General features: G+C 45.5%; 3 protein-coding genes across 3 annotated transcripts; all 3 read left to right on the forward strand.

Moving 5' to 3' along the window:
• The first annotated feature begins 484 nt into the window (after nucleotides 1–484).
• LOC102706568 (fasciclin-like arabinogalactan protein 11) lies at nucleotides 485–1487 on the forward strand. Its single transcript, XM_040524483.1, has one exon. The coding sequence runs from the start codon at nucleotides 525–527 to the stop codon at nucleotides 1284–1286; it is 762 nt and encodes a 253-aa protein (XP_040380417.1). The 5' UTR covers nucleotides 485–524; the 3' UTR covers nucleotides 1287–1487.
• Nucleotides 1488–4153: 2666 nt separating this feature from the next.
• On the forward strand, nucleotides 4154–5353 carry LOC102706847 (fasciclin-like arabinogalactan protein 12). Its single transcript, XM_040523828.1, has one exon. It carries the CDS (start codon nucleotides 4242–4244, stop codon nucleotides 5067–5069), a length of 828 nt encoding a protein of 275 aa, XP_040379762.1. The 5' UTR covers nucleotides 4154–4241; the 3' UTR covers nucleotides 5070–5353.
• A 9457-nt stretch (nucleotides 5354–14810) lies between these two features.
• On the forward strand, nucleotides 14811–15539 carry LOC121054503 (monothiol glutaredoxin-S9-like). The gene has a single exon (XM_040524436.1). The coding sequence runs from the start codon at nucleotides 14855–14857 to the stop codon at nucleotides 15248–15250; it is 396 nt and encodes a 131-aa protein (XP_040380370.1). The 5' UTR covers nucleotides 14811–14854; the 3' UTR covers nucleotides 15251–15539.
• The last annotated feature ends 775 nt before the right edge of the window (nucleotides 15540–16314 follow it).

Here is a 16314-nt window from a genome sequence, read left to right on the forward strand (position 1 = left end):
GATGGAATTCCATGAGCTGCTGCTGCATCTGGATGGGTCTTGTGCGTGCAGTTGAATTTTGCCCAGGAGCTCACCGGATTCACTTCATGAGGGGCAAGAGGCAGACGCAACCCATGTGCGATACATCTGATGATCTCGAGTTCAAAACTCGAGTTTTTGATCTGGCATTCATGATCTGCACCTTGATCACACTGCTGCACCGAGGAGGAGAAAACAATCTCGAATACAGTACTGCCAAATTGGATTTTAAGCTAAATTATGGCGATATTGATTCCTTCCCTGATCTATGCTCCTCGCCACTATCATCTCGTCAGTCGAATCATCATTTGGTCAACATAACCCTAACCTCCCCTGCATGACACTATGACAGTCTGTTCATCCATCCACGTCGACACGGCACATGCCGACAGCTCCAAATGCGGCTTGATCTTGGTATATAAATAACGGCATCTCGTTGCCGTTGATCTGCCTAGCTAGCTAGCTAACTACTTCACACTAGTGAGCAGAGCAGTGAGCTGAGCGCGATGGCGATGGCGATGGCGACAAGGTTCTTGGTGGCGGCGGCGCTGTGCCTGGCGCTCGCCGTGCCGGCGGCGATGGGGCAGGCGGCTGCGCCGGCGCCGAAGGCGGCGGCGGCCGGGCCGCCGAACGTGACGGCGATCCTGGAGAAGGGCGGGTCGTACACGACGTTCATCCGGCTGATGAAGAGCACGCAGCAGGACACGCAGCTGAACAGCCAGCTGAACGGCACGGCCACCGGCTTCACCGTGTTCGCCCCCACCGACGGCGCCTTCAGCAACCTCAAGGCCGGCACGCTGAACGGCCTGTCCGCGCAGGACCAGGTGTCGCTGGTGCAGGCGCACATCGTGCCCAAGTTCTACTCCATGGACGCCTTCGACACGGCGAGCAACCCGGTGCGCACGCAGGCGTCCGGCGCCGACGGGCCGTACACGCTCAACATCACCGCCACCAGCACCAATCAGGTCAACGTCTCCACCGGCGTCGTCGACACCACCCTCGGCAACGCGCTGCGCGCCGACCAGCCGCTCGCCGTCTACTCCGTCGAGAAGGTGCTGCTGCCGTACGCGCTGTTCGGCCCCAAGCCCCCGCCGTCGCCGCCGCCGGCGCCCAGCGCCGACAAGAAGCCGTCCAAGGGGGACGCGAGCGCTTCCGCGGCGGCGCCTGCCGGCTCCGGCGGCAACTCCACCGGCGCCGCCCCGGCCGGCGCCAGGGCCGCCGGGTGGGGCCTGGCTGCCTTGGTGGTTTCTGCCGCTTCTCTCTTGTAAGATTCAACGTGCAAGATAAATCGCATCGTGCAACCGGCTAAGTGCAAGATGCATTTCAAGCGTAGTTCTTGCTGCAGCTTAAAAACTTTCTCCCGCCCTCCCTAATTAATCTTCTTTCTTTCTCCTCCCTCTTGTGATCGAACAATTTATCCAGTGGTTTTGAAGATTGGATGGCCATATGCCAATGTTGATGATGTTCTACTTCCGAAATGTTCTCTCTGTACATTATCATCGTCCATAGTTCATCTTCACGCGTAGATCACGGATCACTAGGGATATGCTCATTTAGCCGGATTATTCCTCCATTTTTATGCGCACGTTTCTCGAATTACTAAACTATACAACTTTTTAGAAAAAATTCTATATAGAAATTCATCATCTCATTTTTTAAGTAGTTTTTTAATTTTATATTAGTTATTTTTATCATTTATACTACTAAATAACTATCAAAAAATTATATAATCTTTTACTTTTTATTAGAAAAATAATACAGCCTAGATCTTCGATCTCTAAGACAGAATGAACAGTTTTTTAGAGAGAGAGGAGCAGTCAATTCTTGACCTGGAGTGTTTGACTAGTAGATCAAAATCCAAACTGACATAAAAAAGGTCCAGGTTGCATTTGGGCTGTATTTGGGCCAGCCCATTTTTTTCATGGGCCTACTTTTAGCAAGGCCCACAAATTATCTCTGGTCCTAATCTAGGCTAAACCTGCATATGTGTCGCTTTGTGGCTCTTCTAGTTCAGTGATTTGCATGGACTGCGATTAAGAAAAGACAAGCGGGTTTGGTCATTTGGTGCCAAGCACAAGCATGTTCCGGTGAGCAGTCCATCTCATCGATCCTCCCGCTGTTCCTGGTCTGAATTTGAAAGCTTTCTCCATGGCTGCGCATAGCTGGAAATAATTTCAATTTGGTTTCAGCTCAAGTGGCGACGTTATGGGGTGCTCGCCTGTCAATCTGACAGCATTGCAATTATTTTATTCTCGCCTCTCGCGCCATCGAGATCTATCGAACATATGGTGTTTTACGTGCTTAAAAAGTGAAGACGCATCTAGGTGGTGGCTTGTTAGACACTCATGGCTCAACCGTGTTGCTTAAAAAAAATCTCGTAGAACTCACCTAGCTATGCGCCGGAGACGGAGAAGAATGGTAGAAACACGCGGCCGGATGGATGGATGGATCGGCTGTCGCTTCCCAGCCGCTGCGACGTCGCCGTCGCCGATATCTCTTCCTTGTTCAGGTCATCTGCATGCTGGTGATTCGTGACTTGCCGCATGTATATATCTACAAGATTCGGCATTAAGCCCAGAACAGTATATTTTTAAAAAAACCAAACAACATCTTTATCAACGAAAAATAAATAATTTATGAATAAAACCACGTACACTTAACGATCTATAAGCCAATATTAGAAATAAACTTCAATGAATTATTTAAATTCAACTCAAAATTAAGTTGAAAATTTAAAATTTACCTTATAAGCATAAACGTAAATTAAAATACGGGCGTATAGAAATTTTTTTATTAAATAAAATTTTTTGTAAGTAATTTTATTACTAAACCACCAGACAATTTTTCTCAAAATTGAACCTTTTGGTCACGCCAACACTGGCGTGGCAAGATAACGCTGCCACGCCGCCTGATCGGGCATGGCGTGACGTGACAGTCTTGCCATTAGCAAGACAATGATGCCACGCCACTGACAATAGCAGCGTGGCTAGCCGTTTCGCACGCTAATGTTGGTGACATGGCCAAAAGATTCATAGGGTAAAAATATTTTTCCCGGAGATTTAGTAATAAAATTATTTCTTAAAAAGGTTTTAAAAATAAAAAAATTTCGGACGTATATATCTGCCGTTGTTCCTGAGTGGATGAATAATGCCCCACTTCATTTACCTTCGATGTAGCTAGAACAGATTCTAGTGAGTGACCACAATTAAACTCCATTTCAACGATTCCACCGTGCTCTCTCATCGGTTGAAACGCTACTGAAATTATTATAAAAGTTCAGCACAGTTGCATGTACTGGCTAGGGACCGATCTGATTTAATTGTGTATGGCTCAACTCTCGCCTGGGAGTTGAAGTGGAGTAGTTTCATATTGCAAGCCGCGCACGCCAGAACGTTGCGCAGGCACTGTCAAACGATCAATAATTCGACGTGGACGGCCAGCTTGCAGTAGAACTACAACTATACTGTCGGTGGAGAAGTTCTTCAGGTTTGTATATATGCCACTGGATGACTCAACATACATATAAAATTCTAACGACAGATTCTTTGCTCTTCGATCAGAAAACTGTGGTGATAATGTATATAATCATGGGGTCACCATGCACATACTTATATGGACTAAATGGTCCGTGGACCAATCTAACTACTGGAATGCACATTTTCTGAATATGCAAGATGAACAGAGGACAAAATGTCAAGACGATCATACCTAATATTCCAACAATCATTTTGTGTCTTTCTTGGTACTTTGATACAGCTGATTTGTACAGCAAAGAAGATATTTGATCAATTTAATTTCAGACAGGTAAAACATCGCCCTCAAGAGGTGCATGTACGTACACACACTGCAAGAAAAAAAATCATCAGTGAAAATGTGAAACCGAGCTGCAAATCTGCAACAGAATGGAGATGCCGTAGCATTTGCTTGGATCAATTGGGTTCAGGAAGGTAGCTCGCAAATCACATCTAGCTCACGTAATATAAAAAAAAGAGGGAAAAAAAAGAGAGAAAGATGGCTATGAAATTAACCTCTCTGCTGCGTTTGCTGTTGCAGGCCCACGGCCAGCTCACTCACTATCACACTCGCTCATCGCACTCTCGCCACCAACCACACTATAAGTCTATTAAACACGCACTGCTCGCTCCCGGCTCTCAGATCGCCGCCTCCACCGCTCGTCCTCGCCACCGCGCCGCGCGCACCACTCGCCACCAGCAAAAGCGGCGATGGCGTCGTCTTCGTCGGCCCGCCTCATGCTCCTGGCCGCGCTGCTCGCCTCGGCGGCGGCGCTGGCGGCGGCGCAGAAGGCCACCGGCACCAAGCCGAAGGCCGCGACGCCGGCCGCGTCGGGCCCCTCGGCGGCCACCGCGGACGGGCCGGCGCCGACCAACGTGACGGCGGTGCTGGAGAAGTCCGGCAAGTACACCACCTTCCTCCGGCTCCTCCACGAGAGCCGCGTCGACACGCAGATCAACAGCCAGCTGATGGATAGCTACAACGGGCTGACCATGTTCGCGCCCACCGACGCCGCCTTCGCCGCGCTCAAGCCCGGCACGCTCAACTCGCTGTCGTCGCAGGACCAGATCCAGCTAATGCTCTACTGCGTCCTCCCGAGGTTCTACAGCCTCTCCATGCTCACCACCCTGAGCGGCCCCGTCAACACCCAGGCCTCCGGCGCCGACGGCCCCTACAAGTACAAGATCAAGCCGTCGAACAACAACGTCAACATCTCCACCGGCGTCAACTGGGCGCTCCTCTCCACCGTCGTCAGCAAGGACTTCCCCCTCGCCGTCTATTCCGTCGACAAGGTGCCGCTCCCGTACGAGCTGTTCGGCCCCAAGCCCCCCACCCCGGCCCCGGCTCCGGCGCCGGCGCCGTCCAAGTCCAAGACCAAGAAGCACAAGAAGTCCACCGGCATCGCCGAGCCGCCGGCAGCCGATGACACCACCGCCGCCGACACCGCCAAGAAGGCCGCCGCCGCCGCCACGGGCGTCTCCAGGTGGGTCGCCGCCGCCGGTGTCTTGGGCGGCGCCATTTTCGCCGGCCTCTTCTGAGGAGACCTCGACGACGACGACGTCCGATGCATTGCCCATGCGTGCATGCACGCACGCACGGTTTGAGCTGGAGTGGTGTACCGAAACCAAAAAAGAAGAAAAAGAAAACCACGAAACGAAACCCAATTGATTGTACCGATATTGTGATGCTCTGTATGTCCATCGGCTTTATTCTTTCTTTCTTATTTTTTTGGGGTTAATTTCTTGTTGATTTGTATTTGTAATTTAATGTGATATACTTACTAGAGTGTACTTCTTCCCATCGGGTTCTACTGCATGGATCATTTCAAAAAATTTCGATCTGGATCTGAGCTCACGCTTCACAGTAACGACACCCTCTGATGCTTAGAAAAGTACGAGTAGGTTAGTGTGGCAGCAGCTGCTGCTGCCAGATCCAAAACACGAGAGGCTGGTAGTGGCAGCAGCACAGCGATCGACGCACAGTAGACGATAGATCTCGCAATTGCTTGCATGCGTTCCAGCGATGTTTCGCTGTCGTCACCTGTCGAGCAAAAACGCATCGTTTCTCCTGCTGCAAAACGATCGTTTTCGCTGCCAGAAGCGACGCCGCACCAGACGACGATACCGCCTAGCGCCTACAGTACGTACATCGTGATTGCAGACTCACCACGCATCTGCTTGTACTTGCAAATCAAAGAGAAAATGCGCCATAATACAGTTGAAAAAAACATTTATAAGCAATTAGCACATTAAGTTTTTGGCATGCTCATATTTTTCTAGACGAACATTTGAAACAAGGAATTTCAGCCGCTTAGAGAATCACAAAGTCACCGCTACGGACGCCTCGTGTCAACAGGCATGTCTCTTGGAAAATTCGCTCCAACAAGTAGTCGAACCCAAGACCTTAGAGCAGGTACAATAGCATGCTATAAGTCATTTATAAGTATATTTTAAAGAGATAAAGGAGTAGAGAGAAGAGAGGTGTGCTACTAATTTGTAGCCTGCACACGGACTCCAAGACAAAATGTGTGTATGACATGTGGGGCCATGTATTAATGTTTTGTAGCTAACTATTGTATGCATTGACTATTAAATTGACTATAGATGAATTAGAGCTAGTAGTTGGCTATACTATTGAACTTGCTCTTATGTGCTACTAAGGCCTTTGTAACCACTAGGTTATAGGCTATTTCGCCAATCAATTTTTTAAAAAGCTAAAATTGTAACATGTTGCCTGCATTACGGTACTCTTAATTTACTCTCCCCTCCTCTCAATCCCATGCCCCTGGCATGCCTAGAGCTGGATTCAAAATTCTCTGCCTTTAAAGACATAACATCTTTACCACCGATATGTAGGTTCAGAGCTCGTCGAGCTCATATGTCAATAACAAAGCTCCGTGATTTTGACAACAAAGGATCCTGATCCGCCTCAACCCAGGCAGCTACGCTGTTCCTTGTCGCTGCCTTCTATCATCGTGGCCTCCTCATCCTGAGGCGCCCGAATCTGCCACAAAAGTGATCGATTGAGCTGGCATTTCGATCAAGTGGGGAGGGATGCAACATCGCAAACGCCATACGGCTAGAGCGAATTATTGATTGGGGGGGGGGGGGGGGGGGGGGGGGTACGTGATTGCAGCGGCGCATAAAAGTATCTTGAGGTACGCCCCGGATGGGAGGAAGAACAGAGCATCCGAGCTTGGGCAACCCAGGCACCATCGCCTATTTTGCTTGCCTTGCATCACATGGAACCTACCTACCATCATGTCCAACCAGCTCCACCTCTGGATCTGGCTTACGGTTACGGATCTCTTTTCTCTTTCTCCTGTGCCGGCTATAAAGTAATCGGTGGTGGTGGCTACCCCTGGCCTTTGCCCCATTGCATTTGCATGTGATCCTAGTCATGAATTGAACCGAATTAATTTTTGTACGGGTCTATGCAGGTTAACGTTGTGGATTTCCTTTCCCAGGCTTGTTCTGGTCGGTATCCGTTGGATTTTACTACGCCTGTGCCTCGAGCCGTTTCCTGTGGATAAATTGATTAATCGCGGTTATGCTTCTTATCAAGAAACAGTAATGCTGTATTACTGATTTTGTACCTGTAGCACCCCACACAAATAAATTCAATTTCCCGGCAAAAAATATTATTTTTTTCACAACATGGTCTCTATTAATGCGTCGGAGATCGAAGTATACAAAATGTATACCTACTCTGAAGCAGTCAATATTTTCTTTTTCTTTTTACAGCTGAACGGTCTCCAAAATACCTGCATAATCCATGGCTGAAACATCCCTAGAAAAAAAAAGGGACAAAGTAGAGATTTGGGCTAACTTTTAAAAAGCGGGCGATACCTCTCGCTCATTGAACTGGTCCAGTGAAAAGAAAACGCACGTATCAGTTCGAGGCCCGTGGGCCGTAGTGTATTCGCTATGAAATAAGTTCACTTGACATCCCTTAACTTTACATCGAGTCTGCGAGACATCCTAAACTCTAATACTATAAATCTTAACCCCTTAAGTGTTTAAAACCGTATGGGCAATATGCATGAATGTTTAAAACCGTATGGGCAATATGCATGAATGGTTTCGGTGATGTGGCATCCTAGTCAGCAATAAAAAAATAAAAAAATGTGAGACCCACGTGTAAGTCATAGGTTAGCTTCAAGCTCTTCTCTACCTTCCTCTTCCCTCTCTTCTTCCTCTCTCTCCTCTCCTGTGAGGGTAGCTCGCGGCGCCGGCGGCCCGTGCCACCCGTGCGAAAGCGAATGGCCGGCGGCGGTGAATGCGAATGGCGCAGGACCGCACCAGTACCTCGCGCTAAGAGTAGAGAAGAACACAAAATTACATATGCACTTGCAGAGTCTACTGTGAAGCATGGTCAATCATGACAACTAAAGCTAAGCTGCCATGAGCTGGTTGTTTGCTCTTTTTACTCTCTGCAGCTGGTAGGGAACATTAAAATTTTTTTACGGTCTTCCTGTTTGTCGTCTCAAAACAAATTAAGTAATATAGATCCAGATATATGTTCACCAAATGCCTCACTACAGAATTTTATTGCAAAAGCAAAACACAGCATGTGGAATGTACAATGTTGTGGAGCATTGTCAACCGCAGCTACTAATCTCCAGTAGCCAGGAGCTGGTTTGCTCCATTTGTTGTTTGGAGCTGCTAAACTTATTGCCTTGCATAACTAGCGCAAGGCAACTAGGCCAGCTGCAAAGTGAGTAGCTTTGCCCATCGCCATACTCGCCCGCAGCCGCTCCACCCGCCACCCACCGACCGCTACCGCACTTGCTTGCCGCCAGCCTCCTAGGCCCGCTGCCGACCAACCTCACTGAAGAAGAGCCTCAATCTCGAGCACATCCTCGGCCATGGTCCTCGAGCTCCCGCGCCACAGCCTGACGAAGAGATGGTCGGGAAGTGCGAGGTGTGCGGCGAGGACGTGAAGGGCGCATGCTACGGCTGCGCCAAGTGCGGCGACGGTGACGACGGCGCCCACGAGGCGTGGCTCGTCAGGGCGTCGTACGGCTGCGGCACGACAACGTGCGCGGCGTGCGGGCACGCTGTCGTCAAGGCGTGGCGGTACCAGTGCGGGACGTGCCGGACATGCATCCTCGGTGCCTCGTGCCGGGGCGGCGGCGACGCGCCGACGGCTATGGCCACGGCCGCGAGCTACCTGCACTGGAGAGGAGAGAGGAAAAGAGAGAGAAGAGGAAGGGAGAGAAGAGCTTGCAGCTCACCTGTGATTTACACGTGGTTTCCATTTTTTTTTATTTTTTTCTTCTTGCTGACTAGGATGGAAACCATCCATGCATACTGTCTTTGACCTAAACTGCACGGTTTTAAATATTTAAGGGCTAAGATTTCTAGTATTGGGGTTTAGGGATGTCTTGTGGACTCGATGTAAAGTTGAGGGACAACAAATAAACTTATTTCATTCGCTACTCTCTGCCAGACCGAGCCCACTTACCCCTTGTCCGGTATGGCCCATAATCCCTTGCCCGATGATAGATGGGCCGCGATTTCGAAGGCAGGCAGGCCGGCGGACGACACGCCCTGCGGCTTAGGAGTCTGGACTTGTTTGGTGATAGATGGGCCGCGATTTCTGAATGACAGTCAATGAAGAGTCACACGGTAAAAATATGGAAAAGCTGTGTTTTTAAAATTTCTGATTCATAGCTCATTTTGCAAACTCTGCAATTATAGATTATGAAAACCTAGATGACAGCTTAGACTGTTTAGGGATCTTTCAATAGATAAATATTCTAGGATGAGCTGTCGCTTTTGGACGTGTTTAGGGAGCTTCCAGCCGCTGCAGTTACTCCAAGAATTTTCGACTCTCCAAACAGCCCATATATTTAGTTATATTATGAGAATCCGCAGTTGTATAATATAGAGTAGTGAACTAAATGATAGAAGCTGAAAAAAACAACCTTTTCAAATCAATTGATAAATCAAATCATAAACATAGAGAGTACATATGTTAATATATTAATATAAAATATGGATTACATATATAATTTGATACGCACACTATGTTGTTTATAAGTGAATAGGAGTATTAATTCCACGTTTGGGAATGGGCAAAGGAAAAAAAATCAGTTATAGGAACATGACGTGGATGTAAAATCCGAGGGGAAATTTCGCGTTGCGACATTTGAACAGAGTACCGGACACGAGCTTGAGAAAATTGCTACCATTCTCAAAAAGCGGTTTCGCTGTAATACCACTTCTAATTTTGGTTTCGCTAAAATATTATTCTCAAACTAATACAACAAGCTAAAACGCCATTTGCCTCATTTTTTTCTAAAAAAATCAATTCCACACTGTTTATTTGTTTATTTACAGTGCAATGACATTTGTGCCCCTAGTCCATTGACTTAAAAGAGACTTATTTATCTTGCAAATTTAAATGGGGAGCAAACGCAAAATCCTAACATAAATTTTATAATTGTGGGTGCGGAATTTTAATTGAGTTAAGTATTTAAATATTATTGGTGTCCTTAGAGTTATGATTGAGTGGTGTATTGGTGCATATATAATTTTGTTTTATTTTTATATGTATTTTAGTTTGTAATAAATATATGGCTTACTCACCACCTTGTTTGATGTTATATGCTTTACTTTTTTGTTTTCAAAAATATTTTCTCTAATTACCATAGCATTTAATCTTCTGAACTAGCTTATTACCTATACTCCGAGGTAAATTGCTAGACTCGTCGGTAAAGAAAGAGTAAAAACATTTTTCATCAAGTGACTGAAAATAATATTACAACGTGTTCTATTCCTTTAAGAATGGTATTGTAGTGAAGCCAAAATTACAAGTATCATTTTAGGGAAACCACATTTTGACTGACAAAATAGTATCTTCTCCACACCAACACCGCTACTAAGGTACTTCATGTTAGGCACATGGCAGTATTCAGTGGTGAAGTTAGAGTGAAATAGAAGGAGATGTCACGGATAACTGAATTTAAATTGAAGAAATAGATATATGGTAAAAATTTATAAACTTTAATTAAAAAATTTTTCGAAAGAGATTCCTCTCGTATGCAGCTTCGCCACTGGCAGCATTGCCGCGGCATGGGATAGGAGAAGCTGTTGTTCTCGAATCGTACACGTTCTGCCGCGGCCGCACCGTTGACGCGACAGTCTTGACGTGTACGTGTGTTTGTGCGCAGTACACGACTCCCGTGCCGTGCTGATCGCCATGCCTGCGTGGTCGAGCGGTTGTCCAACGTGGCTCACGAAGAGGATGGTAGTTGGCACGCAGCAGCTGCGGCGCGCGGCGCGCGATCTGCCGACGACATCCCCAGATCATCCACGACGACGTGGGGAAGGCGAGATTTTCAACTTTCTCAATTTGATTCGTTTTATTTTTATAAGCTAAAATTTAAAATCTTAACTCTAGATTGTTTTCTATTTTTTAATAAGCCAAAAGATAACCGTATAATTAACTGCTATATATTACACTGCTCTCCTTAAACTCCATTCTCTGTCAAATTAATTATTACTCTTTTTATAAAACTAATAATAATTTAGAATAAGATTTGATCACTTCTTAAATTCTGCTGAGTTTTAAATATGTACGATGAGTGAATTGTGATATACACGGGACACACCCATCATATTGCAAAGCACTAGATCCTGTTGTTATCTCATCAGATGCGTCCTGCACGGTGAGGAAGGCGAAGGGAAGACGAACGCCATCACGCTATTTAGAACTTTATAGATATGGATATATTTGTCGAGAGATATCCCATTTGTCTCTGTTTTATCACGCACAGTGGTAAGTACGCCGCATGTGTATCCGTGGTCGTTTCCGTTCCGCCGATCGAATCGACGACGTGACGTGCGCGGTTGCCGCGCGTAGCCGTCGTGCCTGCATGTCATATGATGGGTGACGCAACTACATGGATCATGCCGATGCCGCCGTATCCATCTTGTGAATTATTAAGGGCATGTTTGTTTCCGTTATGGATTATTATAATTTGGATTATTAAGTTAGATTTATGTAAGCTGGATTATTATAAGCTAAAGTAAAAACGAATCATAAATATGAATAATTATTTTAAAGTATAGTAGGGTAGTAGGTCTAAAGCTATCCAATAATCTGAAAAATGCATATTTGGACGAGCTTATCAGATTATAATAATCTGGACTCTAGATTATAATAATCTGTTACAATAATCTGTCTGTTTGTTTCAGCTTACTTCTAATAAGTCAGATTATAATAATTCTAAACTGAATAAAAAGGACCTAATTGGCCCATTGTTAGCTAACCAGCCAGTACGTTTCAGTGGTTTTGAAGCAAGCAACTGAACAAACACACAACTTAATTACAACACACAAGCAAATGATTTGGGTCGGAAGGAAAAAAGGTGAATCAGATCAGAGCTGGATTAGCGTCAGCCTCTTGGCGCTTTCTGGAGAGTTAGTTAATGCTCAGGTGCACGCATGCATATTTGCCACACAATTACCTAACCATTCTGGTAAGTGTATATATCACAGAATCGACCGTGGTAATTGACAGAAAGTAATATAATTCGGTAATATACACTAATATAATATACCATCGTGTTGATTCTTCGATAATGATCCTAGCAGGCAGCCGGCGTGGAGTACGTGTGGCGACTAAAATATCCTTAGTTTCGCAAGCTGATGCTCTCGATCGAGATGAAGACGCCGCCCGCCTTATCTGAACACAGAGGATTAATGGTTCAATTCAGGCAGCAGAAGCCAACTGTTTACGTCATCCGTGATCTGTATTAATTCTAGTATAAGGGGTTGTTTAGTTTGTAAATTTTTTTAAAAAACATCACATTAAGTTTTTGAACACATATTTAAAGTATTAAACGTAGTCTAATTACAAAACAAATTTCAGATTCCGCTTGGAAACCGCGAGGCGAATCTTTTGAGTCTAATTAATCCATTATTAGTACATGTTGGTTACTGTAGCATTTATGGCTAATCACATTCTAATTAGGCTCAAAAGATCAGTCTCATGATTTCCCTCATAACTATGTAATTAGTTTTAATGTTTATGTATGTTTAATGCTTCATTTTGGTGTTCAAATATTCGATGTGATGTTTTTAAGAAAAAAATTTTAGAACTAAACAGGGTATAACTTTTGCCGTCGCCACCCGAAAAACAAGGCACTCAGGACCATTTCAGCGTACGTCGTCAGATCATCTAGGCCATTTCAGAGTACACGTCGTGCGTGCATGCTCTTCTTCTCCCGGGATATTCAGGCTTCTTAAATCATCTGATTTTGTGAGAGATATTTATTAAATATAAAAATAACTAGATTAACTATAACAGAGGTAAAATTTTAAATACGAGATGTGATTTTATGTAAATTTTTTACCTGAAATATGCCGTTTAATTAAAAGCTTAAAAGTGGGTACCCGTAATAATTTATAATCGCTCATAAGAAGAAGTACATGGTATTTAGGCTCTGTTTAGTTCGCAAAAATTTTCCTATAAAATATCATATCGAATCTTTGAACACCTAAATACAACATTAAACATAGATGAAACGAAAAACTAATTGCACAGTTATGCGAGAAATCGTGAGACGAATCTTTTGAGCCTAATTAGTCTATGATTAACCATAATTCTACAGTAACCAACATACGCTAATGACAGATTAATTAGGCTCAAAAGATTTGTCTCACGGTTTCTAGGCGAGCTGTGAAATTCGTTTTTTTATTCGTATCCAAAAACTTATTCCGACGTCCGGTCACATATTTGATATGACACCCAAAAATTTTATTTTTTCAACTGAACACCCCTTGTATTAGGACGGGCAAATCCATTCGTACGTACGTGATCAATGAAGTAATCAATCCACCTGCGTACAAAAAGAAAAACAATAAACAAAAAGAAACAAAAGAAAATGAAAACCCAGCGGCTGATAGGATGACAGAGAATGGATCATGCATGCATCAAACCATTTTCGGATCGAATGAGCTGCTGCTAGTAGCTAGTACGTACTACCTGCAAGAGGAGATGTCCAAGTCCAATCAAATCACGTCGTGCGACCGATCTGCCGACGCCGTTGATCGATCGATGGATCAAAACCTTGGGCGGATCATCGATCGACGTCCGCATCCGATCCCATACCTGCTGCTGCTGCTGCTGTTAACACCGGTGCTGGCATGGCATGGCATGCTGACGATGCAGATGCAGAGTTGATTAATTGGAATATTTTCCCAACTTGGCCATGGCAACAGCTGAAGTGACAGACCAAACAGTGCTTGCACGGCTTGGAAGTTGGAACAGGAGCTGCGTGTACATACAGTACGTGTGAGGACGATGAACAATTGATTGATTAGCGTCGTAATCTAATGTTGCCGTGCTAACTAAGCTGTTCTTTGCTAACTGTCTGTTAAAAAACATAATTATTTTTAATTTATCTAGCATGGATCGAGAATAAAAGTGTAACAGTATACTTCAATTAATAAGTAATGAATAGGAGCGGAAAATATGTGAAGATTAAATTGAAATAATTTTAGATAAAAAGCAATTAATGTGGTCAGCAGTTCCTACCTCCTTTTATAATTTAAGATGTTTGTTTTTTTTCTGTAATGTTTGATCATTCGTCTTATTTAAAAAATATAAATATAAAAAATGATAAATCATATTTAAAATTCTTTTGATAATAAAATAAGTCAGAAGCAAAATAAATAATATTTCTATAATTTTTAAATAAGACGAATTATGAAACATACCGTTGTACACGGTTTAAATTATTATAATGCTTAATTTTGGGACGAAGCGAGTTCAATAAAATGGACACTACTGGGTATGCTTAGCCGACTCAGATCACTGTCAGGTCGGCACAGTGTTTATTACGACGTTCAAATCTGAAATCTACCACGACGTCCTCGTGGCGATTAATCGCGGCCGTCCATGGATCATGGGCCCCACCCGGTGACCCTACACGCGTCACCCATCACGCGCGCGCGCTGTTCGCGCCACGCGGGGGACGTCACGGCTTCGGTGTGCGCGGGGCCCACCGACGAGGCGGGGCCCCACCGCTTAGGCTGACGCCCCGCCACGTCACGCCGACTCCGCCGCGAGCGCGGTTGGCGCGAAAAAGGCAGGCACCGGGGTGGGGGCGGGGGGGGGGGGGGGGGGGGGTCGCCGTCCTCCGCCCTTTGCGCGTGGGCCCCACCGAAACTGACGGCTCCCCCGCTGACGCCATCGCCCCCTGCCGCTGACGTCACCGCCCTATATATATCGGGATGGCTCGGCGTGCTTCTGCCCCCAGCACACGACGACGGCGCAGGTCGCGGCACGCAGAGAGGAGAGGAGAGAGGAGATGTACCAGGCGATCCCGTACAGCGCGAGCCGGGCGTGGCCGGCGGCAATGGCCACGGCGGCGGAGGCGGCGGCGGCGGCCGGCGGGAGGGGAGGAACAGGGGAGGAGGAGGTGAGGAGGGCGGTGGCGGAGTGCCCGGTGGTGGTGGTGGGGAGGGGCGGGTGCTGCCTCAGCCACGTGGTGAAGCGCCTCCTGCAGGGGCTCGGGGTCAACCCGGCCGTGCACGAGGTCGCCGGCGAGGCGGAGCTCGCCGGGGTCGTGGCCGACGGCGAGGTGTCGCTGCCGGCGGTGTTCGTCGGCGGGAGGTTCCTCGGCGGGCTCGACCGGCTCATGGCCGTGCACATCTCCGGCGAGCTCGTGCCCATACTGAAAGACGCCGGTGCACTCTGGCTCTGAGCCAACCGACTAGGATCAATCATTTTCTTGTTTTTTTTGGGTGTTAAGTTCAAATCACCTGATCGCTTTTAGCTTCTTTTTTTCATGGAATTAATAATGGTGTTGTAATTAGATAGGAGGAAACTTGAATTCTTTTAGGCTCACTTATTAATAAGGAAATTAGGAGATGTGTCTACTTAACGCTACTGTACTTAAATCATCTTGTAACCAAGTATATCTATTTTCGACCATGTAAATAGATGAATGGGAGAAATGAAAGAGAGATTTGCGGTGATTTGCCAGTTGAGCATCTGATGCTGCGTACACCTGTGCATACTCTTACAAAAAAAAAAAAGGAAAAAGAAAAAGAAGCAAAAATCCCTTTCGTTTGATGAATGCGTTGTCGCACGAACAAACGCTGCCGTGGAGGAACGGGAGTGTATTGGACTTGTGTAACTCATGGCATGGCCGGTCGTTGTTTCTTGTGCTGTTATTTTCTTTTTTCTCCTAACCATTTGATGCCACTACAATTAATCAATTATATATTCACACAGTTGTGTTCTAAACATAACAATTCAGGTTAACTGAAGTTGCGTAATATATAGGGCGTTTTTCTGGAGGATTTTAAAGAAACCTTAGAAAAATTAAACCGTTTTCTATTAAAAAAAGTGTGTAAAATCTATGTACTCCGAAGAGGTCGTGTATATCTATATATCCATATCCATCGTTACGATTTCGCATGAATTTGGATAAAGCCGGATGCAGGCAAGTATTACATGCATGCCTGCACCATGTGGTTGAGAGAGAATGGGCTGATTGGTTTTTCAATGAAAAAAGAACGAGAAATAATTTGTGAATAAAACTTTTATATATATACTTCTAGCGATCTAAAATCAATAACGAAGGAATAAACTTCGGTGAAAAAACTCTAAAATAACTCTAAATTTAAGTTTAAAAAATTAAATTGTGGGTTATAACCATGGCAAAAAGATAGGATAGGATGAATGCATTCTACGTCAGGAGAGCAGAAAAGCCTTTCAAAACTGACGGCACAACCAACCTGCAATATATAATCGAAATTGAAT

This window comes from Oryza brachyantha, chromosome 5, assembly GCF_000231095.2.
Source record: "Oryza brachyantha chromosome 5, ObraRS2, whole genome shotgun sequence".
NCBI lineage: Eukaryota > Viridiplantae > Streptophyta > Magnoliopsida > Poales > Poaceae > Oryza > Oryza brachyantha.

Bases quoted from the DNA above. Each gene is read 5' to 3' on its own strand.
- LOC102706568 (XM_040524483.1), top strand. From the start codon at position 525: ATGGCGATGGCGATGGCGACAAGGTTCTTGGTGGCGGCGGCGCTGTGC.
- LOC102706847 (XM_040523828.1), top strand. From the start codon at position 4,242: ATGGCGTCGTCTTCGTCGGCCCGCCTCATGCTCCTGGCCGCGCTGCTC.
- LOC121054503 (XM_040524436.1), top strand. From the start codon at position 14,855: ATGTACCAGGCGATCCCGTACAGCGCGAGCCGGGCGTGGCCGGCGGCA.